Consider the following 10,030-nt stretch of genomic DNA (forward strand, 5'->3'; position numbering starts at 1 on the left):
GTTAAAAGCCATGAGTCGAACTCCTGTACTAAAAAAATCACTAACTCGTAAATATTTATTCTTATTGAAAATACTTATGAAACTCAAAAATTTCAATTTACGAATAATTTGCATTTAAATACTTACGTACATATATGTATATGTATGTCCGTTCTGATGAAATATAACAGCATTTTTTATAACCAGCTACAAGCTGGCTGTAAGCGCTTAAGTAAACATCTTCCAAACCCCTTTATTGAGGATTGTTTGGCTTAACAGAACTCCAAGAGTGTTAAGATTTTAGCAATTTCCCTTTTGCGGCAACATCGATCTTTGTTCAGGAGCATAATGTTAAAAGCAGTGTTGGCAAAATGTTAATCTGATTAACGATTAAAATGTTAATCGACATTAACGATTAAAATTAATTAACCGTAATCATCCGTACGATTAATGATTACATTTTTTTAATCGCTTATCGTCGGTTGTAATTACGATTAATTAATTTTATTCAGTAATCGTTAATCCCATTTAAAAAAAATCTGATTAAGTGGTCTAGTTTGTCCGAATTTGAAACCAAATACGGGTTATGGTTATTTTTTTTGTGTTTCAAGCTTATAAAAAATGAATAATATATAAAAAATAATAATTATTATTATTAGTAATATATAAACTGGGAATTTTTATAACCCATTGCAGAAGGATATTAAAACCTAGTTTACTTAGCGTCTGTTAAAATAGATCTTAATGAAAATGCACACCAAATTTNATCATTAATCTTTAATCCAATTTAAAAAAAAATCTGATTAAGTGGTCTAGTTTGTCCGAATTTGAAACCAAATACGGGTTATGGTTATTTTTTTGTTTTTCACGCTTATAAAAAACGCATAATATATAAAAGATAATTATTATTATTAGCAATATATAAACTGGGAATTTTTTTAACCCATCGCACATGTGCAGAAGGATATTAAAACCTAGTTTGCTTAGCGTCTGTTAAAGTAGATCCCAATGAAAATGCACACCAAATTGCTTAGATTTATGAGGAAAACCGACTTTGCCATACCCGATTAAAAGGGCTTGTGTGTACAGTAAAATCCCAGCATAAATTTTTTAATCACCAAACCTACTTAATCAAATTAAATTAAGAGTTAATGATTTAAAAATTGATTTTGTTTTTTAATCGCGGTTACGATTAACTTTTTTAATCAGATTAAAGTTAATCATGATTAAGTGTAATCGGATGGAATTTAATTGAATTAACCAATAGATTAAAAAATCAATCGATTAGTGCCAACACTGGTTAAAATACATGCATATGCATGTAAGTGTGTAAACGTACATTAACGTATGTATAATATGTACACATCTATGTATGTACACTTGTATGTACATACAATTGCCCTGATGCTCATCTGCGAAAACGATCAATGATCGCGATGATTGTGACCTTAAGCGGCGTAATTTATTTGTCACTCAAGCGTAAAGTGCGATCAATAAATTGTTTTCTATTTTTCTCCACGCTGTGTTTGGGGTATTTTGCAATGCATTTATGTATTTTTACGTTTTTATCGAACGCCCAATGTACATATTCGCGAACATTTTTCTAGCGCTTTGTCAGGTTTGAAAGCTATTAGCTTCATGCTGTTGTTGTGATCTTATTTTCCATTTCCAATTTTGTTTACTTATTTATTTCACTTCGCCATATACGTTCTTAACATTCTCACAATTAGTTGGTTTTAAGGTGTGTATGTATGTGCATGTGTGTGTGGGTTTGTAGAAGTTGTTCGCGAGCGCGCGCGCGCGCTTATTTCCAAATATGTGTCGGTTACGTTGCTGGCGCGCCCACCTACGCGTATACGCGACTTAATTTAAAGCAATTCAAGTTGAAGGCACAATTTGCAAATACATAAAATAAATTTAATGAAAATTTTATAAACACACACACACACATGTATTTAAGTATGTGCATATGTATGTATGTATGTATGTTATATATTAATGCACGTACATACATGCGGAAAACAACGCCTCGTATTTTAATATTTGTTGTTATTTGTTAAGTTTGTGTTTTTTGTTTTCATAAATAATTCCCTAGTTGCGAGCATTTTTGTTTAAATTGCCATAATATATTTATTTGAAGCGTAATTTTACGAACTTGTAAATATTTTATTGTAATCAGATTTTTTAATTCCTGTTTTGGGGAGATAATATTTAAATATTAAGCGTTGATTGCATTTAAAAGTTTTCGGCACCGAATTCAGGCAGTCAATATAAGATTTTTCAGAAATTTTATAAGTGTGCAGTTTAGTAGCCCATTTAATTCTAGTTTAATAAAGTACAAGCTTTAGGTTCTAAAAATCGTCGAATATACTTTGTATGGAAGAAAATGCGTTAAAAAAATATCCAAAAATCAACCCAATATATTAGCAACTTATGACTTGCACTTATACTAGAATTTAATGGGCTACAAAACTGCATACTTATAAAAATTCTGAACAATCTGATTAAAAATTTTAAAATTTTGATGACATCTAAAATATTTCCTTTTAGGCCATTATATCAGCTTTTTAATCAGCATTTTGTCATATTCCTGTCGAAAGATTTACTATTTTATCCATCGGCACTCCCAAACGTACACCGTGCAGGGCGCACAATTAACAAATCATCTGCAACAATGATTCCTTGTTATTGTTTAAAATCCATCACTTCTCATTTTTATGTCTAAAATATTTAATCGATTTCAAACTTTGCATGAATAGGGGGTGATTCCCGCTTTCGAAGATCTGCATGCTATACATTTTCTCTAACCAAATGAACCTTTCTAGCATTTTTAATAAAAGTACCTACTATTAAAAATTTCACATTTCTGTAACATTTATTTTATTTAACTACGGTAGTTTCATTATGATTAGCAAAAGTTGTGTTAATTACAAAAAAGTCCAGAAATTGCAAGTAAATCAGTGATTGCATTTTTCTGATGATTTACAACAGAAACTCAAAGTGCGATTTAAGTCGAAAGAAAACTTTAAAGTAGAAAAGCATAAAGTGTACTAATTCATAACACATGCAGACATGTGTAGACATATGTAGATATATGTATATAAACGAGCATTCAAAAATAAAAATACAAACAACAGCATACGCTTTAAGTTTCTTGGCAAATTCTGTGTTAAAAAAAAACACACACACACACAAATCCATATAAATGCCCAATGCGTATGCCAATGTTAACTAAAAATATGTATAGCAAAAAAAATTGTATATCCTCTTCGCTTTGCTCTAATGCTTATCAGTTCTTAATGCTCAGATATGGCAGTCCGACTTGACGCACATAAACACTCCGTTCAGTTTGCACTGGTGGTGGGCATTTGACGGTGAGAATGCCATCGGTGGAGAGTTCGGAGCGCACATCATTGGGATAGAAGCCACGTGGCAGGACAAAACGCTTGACTATGTGCCGGCCAACATAGTTGTCACCATCACGCCGCTTCTCATGTTTCGCTTCCACCACCACTGTGTCGCCCACTGTCTTCACTTGAATTTCGTATGGCTTGAAAGGATGCACATCCACATTCGCCTCGAAGCCATCTTTGCCAACAATCACACGACTCAGATCGGGCGATGAGTTAAAGCGGGCCAAACGCTTCCAGTATGGCAAGTCCCAGTCGGCTAGATCCAAATCACGCCACAGGCGTCGGCGATAATCCCAATAATCCCAATCGGTCAGCGTGTTAGACGATGGAACTACAGCCATTGCGGAGACAAGACTAGGCAAAAACGGTTTTTAGATTTTTTCCTGCACAAAGGCACCCAAGGAAAGGCGTTGTTCTTATAAGCTTTTTTAATTTACTTTTTTTTTGGTTTTGTTCGTTAAATCGCTTGTGGGCACAGATGTTTTTTTTTTTTTAATTTTCAATAATTTTTTCTAGATTCCTCTTCGATTAACTTTCTTTTTCTTTCTATACAAGAAATAAATAGTTCTCGAATTGAGCTCCACACCTTTCACTGGCTTTGATTTTTTTTTTGTCGAACGCGTTTGCTCACTCCCGGGGATACGGTTGAAAACGTCCGAACACGATTTCCGCGCTGTGCAAATAAACTCGGATTAGGTTGGGCGCCAGCTTTTTATAGACGTGCCAATGTTTGTGTGTGTGTGTGTGTGTGTGTGTTTGTGTGTGTGTGTGTGTGTGTGTGTAATGGTTGCCGCCGGTGTGGAGCTTTGCTGCCAATGCTTACATGTTTCAATATTAGCGTCGCATGTTTGAATAACACTTTGGTATTTTGATTAAAGCTGCGCAAATTACTTCGTTTAAACACTGTTGTTGCTCCGACGACTTTTGTTGCTGCTGCTGTTGCTTGGGTTCCCCGAACCAAAATTGTAAATTTATTATTTGTTTTATTTATAATTGCACAAGTACGTGGCGGACTTTCCCGCATCTTCGCTCCAGCTTCCGTAGGGAGCCATGTTCAGTGCGAAATAAATTTCAACTTTTTCGCAAAACTAATGTAGAGCATTAACTGAATTACAAATAGTGTCTTTTGTACGGCGATAGTGGACATTACTTCTCAATCGAATCCAAAGTGTTTGCACAAGAGTTACTATCCACCCAAAGTAGGTCCTGATGTTTGCAAAGAAACTGGCTAAGTGGCGCTGATGCCAAAATATTTCTATTAACTCAATGAGGTCTAAATTGCAAACTTTATACCGAGCCTCGAAATAGACATCTTAAAAGGATGTGCCGGTCTACCCTCATCAACTTTAGTTGAGAGAAAGTTACCAATTACTTTCTTCAAGCTGAGATCAACACAATAAACATGGTTGTATGTATATTGAGCAATTCTTAGCCCTATTACAGATTTGATCACAGCTTTACTACGATGAAGGTGCGTACATCATGCCTACTAGCTTTTCAGCCAGCTTCCACTTCATTAGGAACCAAGTCCAAGCTAACAAGCCCAGGTGGCATTCTTGCTTTCATAAGTTGAGGAAAATTTTGCAGCAGGTGGAAAAATCTGTACTGAGGATGTTGCGAATGTGGAATTTTAGTCATCCGCGGATGCGAATGCGAATAGCTTAAAGGCATAGGTGACAAGGTGCCAAGTCCATTTTTTTTTAATAGTTCAGGAGAGACGAAAGATCTTTGTAGTTTCGTATTACCTGCCATTCTGCATCAAAAGCTAAATAAAAAAAAAATGGACTTTGCATATTTCCACCTTTAGGTAGCGATATATAGACTAAAATGCTCAGAATGAAAGAAAAATCGATTAAGCCGTAACTGTCTGTACACCCGTATATCCGTCCGTGGACACGATAACTGGAGCAAAATATAAGATCTCTCAACGACTACTATTTATCCAAAGTATGTATGAAAATACGTTGGGTGTAAAAATACTGGGAAGAGCGTAGCAGGTGTTAGACCGAAGAGGGTTATTTTTTTAAGCGCCTCCGAACGCAGCCAATTTGGAAAGAAATGCAAATATTACAAACAAATTCAATCAAACTTGTTTAATAAAACCACAAATTTACCCTTGGTCGTCAAAGGCTAAGGGCTTCTCAGAAAAGTGGGAAATCATATGACAATCAATAAAAAACTAAACTTTATATTTCTCATCTAGATATTTGCCGTAGCCGTAATAAATTTTTTTTCCAAGAAATTGGTCAAATTTCTCATAAAGCAATGGTGTAAAAAAACATTACGCTTTGAAGCTTACCATCATTTCAATGTATCTCATTTTTGAATCAACAATGCGGTTGTGTCTTTGCCTGAAGCTTTCACATCGTCGCCTGGCTAAAAGATTGTGGGAAATCGCGATTGAAGTTTGGAATACATTTTCTCAAAAACGCGAAGATAGATTTTCTCCTAAGTCTCTGAGTCTAAGTCTGTTACTAATTCACAAAACTCTTAAATTATTTATTTTTTAATCTTTATTGTTAATTAGTTTTGTGTTTATGAAGGATTTTCTTTAGTAAAATTTTGTCGTTAGCGCCATTTGTCCACAATTTGGCAGCCACTTTTTATGAAATACGACAAAATGTGATCAAAATTTCTACTAAATTAACGACACTTTTTACTCAATATCTCGGAAACTAAAGGAGATATACAAAAATGGAGAACACCATTTCTAAGATATTGACTAGTTTAATATGACTGCATCACTAACTAAATTTTTACTAAATTGTCGAAAAAAATTTAGTCAATATCTCGTAAACTAGAGGAGATATCTAAAAACTGATAAGACCAATCGAAAGACCTTATTTCGAGATATATGTATAACTGCATCTAGAACTAAAAATCGTCAAAATGGCGCTTACGACAATCTTTTACCCAAGCGACGACATATCGATAGTTCTCGACACAACTCAAAGTACAACAATTTTCAGTAGAGCCAATTCGAGTCAAATCTGTATTCAAATCATGACTGCTTTATAAAGACTTACTAAAGATTAGAATGAAAAAGTTTTTCATTCAAATTATAAGTAGCTATTATTAACCTTTAAGTACCGACGTGTGGTCTGACAGACACTTTGAGAGTTCCAAAAGTGTAGTTATATGTGTTAGCGAAGCCGTATCACGCCGTGCTTTTCTGTACTCCTCAGGTAGCCGCTCGGAATCGTTCGTGGACAGTGGCTGTGTCCGCGCGTGCTATTTCGGCCAGTTTTGGGTTTTATAAGATCGTGAGTGGTCTGTCGGATCACTCATCAGTACTTGTGTAACTTCTTGAGTACGACTTCACGATACGATTTTTAATATTTATTTTTGTTGTTTATCTAGTTATTAAGCTGGATTTTCACTAGGCATTAAAACAAAAAATGTTTTCAAGAAGAAATAATTGTTTAATTGAAAATGTTAATTACTAACATAAATGCTATTTTCCCTCAATGAGTTTGCGACTGCATTATCTAATTTTTATAATTAGTAATAAACGTGAAAATTTCTATACTGAACAGTGTTGAGTAGTAAGGCTTGCCAACTCTGATTTTCTGATATTTGACACAATGGCAACCCCTGTCGGATTGGTAACAAGTAAACATACGGCGATTCTCCACAGAAAAGTTTAAAGTAAAGTAATGATCATGCTTATTTGGCTTATGTAAAGGTGTAAAGCTAAGTACGGACCTTTTAAGAAAACGGTCAAGAAATAAATTGCTATTATTTCGTGTGTGTGTGAATGAATAGTAGTGTCCAAGGAGTCTCGAACTAAAAAAATTTTTATAAATAAATACATAAAAACAGATTTGGTTTTTATTAACCCATACGTTCAATAGCATTTCTGCTTAGATACAAAACTTTAAAACCATTGATTTGTCTCTACCGGAAGGCAATGATGTTATTGAAGAGATTCAAAACAATTTATCTCAAATAGAGAGTAACGAATATTAAAAAAAAATTAAAACGACCTACGCAGATTTTTATTATTTGAGAATATCAAACAACACTTAATTGTCCATTGTTATTTTTCAATACTTGAAATAAGCAGAATAAAAAACAAAACATTGAACTGTACTGAAATTTGATTGTTTTGCGTGCATATTTGCTGCATATTTACCAATGTTTTAGTGCTTATCTAAGCACCTAAAATGGATTTTTTCCTGCTTATTTTCTTACACATATCTATGATATGTGAGACTTCAGAAAAGGCACATGCATAAATATACTCATAAAACAAAAAAAAATCATTTACAAGGAAGTATAAGGGATGAATTGAATATTTAAATCCTCCTCTTAGCTAAATTCCAAAAATAGCGGAAGTATAAACTTTCAAACAATACTGAACTGGAAGCTGCATATGTACCTATACCTATGTACATACGTAAGTATTTTCAACAATAAATTCAAAATAAAATGTTTTGTATGCTCTGGAGTATGATTGCCTATTGTTTGTATTAAAACAAAAGCTCTCACTGCCAGATTCAAAATCAATTTGCCCATTGTACAAATATAGACAATCAGTTACAAGCCACTTATGCGCACAAATACTCATATGAGCCAGTGGCGGATCGTAAGCTCAATAAGAATCAAAAATTTTGCACGCCCAAGTACGATAGACATTTTATTTTAATATATTGTATATTGTTTATAAATGAATTACATCTTCATAAATTGTATGTTTTGATTCATATGATTTTGAGAAAAATGCACCGTAGTAATTTGAGAATTCCAAAATTAGATTTCTCGACTGAAAAAAAGATATATTTACGAGCTAACTCGACGGCGCACAGTGTGCATGTTTTTAGCACTCCATGCGAATTAATCGTAGCGCTTCCGCCAGAAGCAACATTTTGAAAATATTGCCATTGTGCCACAATTACTCCTTGACCTTAAAAAAATTGCTCAAAAATAGTGTTCTTCGAAAAAAAACCATGCAAAATCCAACGGATTTATTCAAAAAAAAAACATTTTAGTATATTTTATTATACTAATATTATAGATTTTGAACGAGAGACACGATTCCACTGCTTAAAAAACGCAAAAAAAAATTATCCCTCAATTTGAAAAATGCATTATATATTGGCCCCCCCCGTAGATCCGCTCCTGTATGAGCACACACATACTGCCACTATATATATAAGTATGTAAAAACTAAGATATGCTGATGGACTTGTGTATCCGTACATTTGTTTACATTTATGCATTTACTTACATATGTATGTGTGTGTGTGTGTGCGAAGTGACTTGATTAAATATGCATATGGAGCAGTTATGTATGTACATATGTACATATGTATATTGTATACTTTGTAGTGATTTGTTGTTTGCTATTTAGCTATATCATTTTTATGTTAATTACTTTTTTTTAACGATCTCGTTTTGCACTCTCATTTCACTAAACACACTCAGTAGCGTTTGTCAATAACCATCCAGGGCAACATTTCATTTATAGAACTGACCCGCCCACGGAAATGTTGTGACGACACTTGTCAGCTGTATTGTTGTTGGGGTGGTAGTACATATTGGGGCTTGTCATTGCCGTTTTTGATTTGCCGATGAAATATCTTTCATTTTAATTGCTTTTCATATTACGTTTTAACCTTTTTGAAAATTTTTTATTATTTAGCTTAGCATCTTCCTTAAAAGAATTTAAGAATTTTACTAAAATTGGATATTTCAAAGGCAGTAGCTTGTGTGCGACTTGCACGCGCAAAAATTCTAAAGTTTGAAATATAAAAACTATAGCGAATATATTTTTTAGTTTTAGATGGCTAGACAATCGCACTTACGTAGATACTCGTCCAAAATCGCTTTGGCAGTTACAGCGCCAAATAAAAAGAAGAAGAAGAAAGAGAAGACACTCGTAGTAGTTAACCGAAAATTTACGAGGGAAATTCAACATAAATTTGAAATCGCCTTAAAACTGTTGAGTAATTTTCCGATGCATACATATGCATACAACTTAAGGATTTTTGTTAGGCTTAACATTGAACAATTAGTATATGTATGTATATATGTATGTATGTAGATATGTTTGTATTAAACACAAGCACTTATTTTAGAATGTTCATGAATGGAAAATTATGCTTTATAGAATATTTTCACGTTACGTAAATAATTACAAGTATCTAATTAGATTTTCTTTTCCGAAATATATCTGTCCAATTCTTTATAGTACTGTAGAGCTTTCCGCTAAATTCATTGACTGAGAGCACGAAAAAATATCACAACTCTATTGGTAACTTATAATGCAAATCGCATTCTGTATAAAAAGGCATGTAGGCTTTAGCTAAAACAAAAAAAAAAATATGTAATTTACCACGACCATAAACAACTTTCTTTGTCGCCCACACATAATTGAGCACATTAGAAAATACCGAGCAGGAAATTTGTTCATTCTAATTTTTCTGCTCAATAATTGGCGATGCAGCATAAATATGTACATACATACATAATTATTTATCAATTTTGTCTCTTTGTTCACATTTTTTCTTAATCTGGAACCAGCCTGAGTTATTTGATAATATACATGAGGTATTCTTTTTCATATCGGACACCAAATTTGGTGCCACACTTTCGATTGGCTTCAAATTTTTTTGTGGGCTCTATACGCGAAATAG

At 33.5% G+C, this 10,030-nt stretch overlaps 1 protein-coding gene across 1 annotated transcript; it reads right to left on the minus strand.

Annotated features, from left to right (window-relative positions):
- Window positions 1-2,877: 2,877 nt before the first annotated feature.
- LOC108362073 (heat shock protein 27-like) lies at window positions 2,878-4,023 on the minus strand. The gene has a single exon (XM_017614911.1). The coding sequence runs from the start codon at window positions 3,731-3,733 to the stop codon at window positions 3,269-3,271; it is 465 nt and encodes a 154-aa protein (XP_017470400.1). The 5' UTR covers window positions 3,734-4,023; the 3' UTR covers window positions 2,878-3,268.
- Between the last annotated feature and the right edge of the window lie 6,007 nt (window positions 4,024-10,030).

The sequence above is a fragment of the Rhagoletis zephyria genome, unplaced genomic scaffold (assembly GCF_001687245.7).
Source record: "Rhagoletis zephyria isolate East Lansing unplaced genomic scaffold, Rhagoletis_zephyria_1.1 Rzeph_scaffold_00923, whole genome shotgun sequence".
Lineage (NCBI taxonomy): Eukaryota > Metazoa > Arthropoda > Insecta > Diptera > Tephritidae > Rhagoletis > Rhagoletis zephyria.

What these genes read in the sequence shown, in the direction of transcription:
- LOC108362073 (XM_017614911.1), bottom strand. Translation starts at nt 3,733, where the DNA reads ATGGCTGTAGTTCCATCGTCTAACACGCTGACCGATTGGGATTATTGG.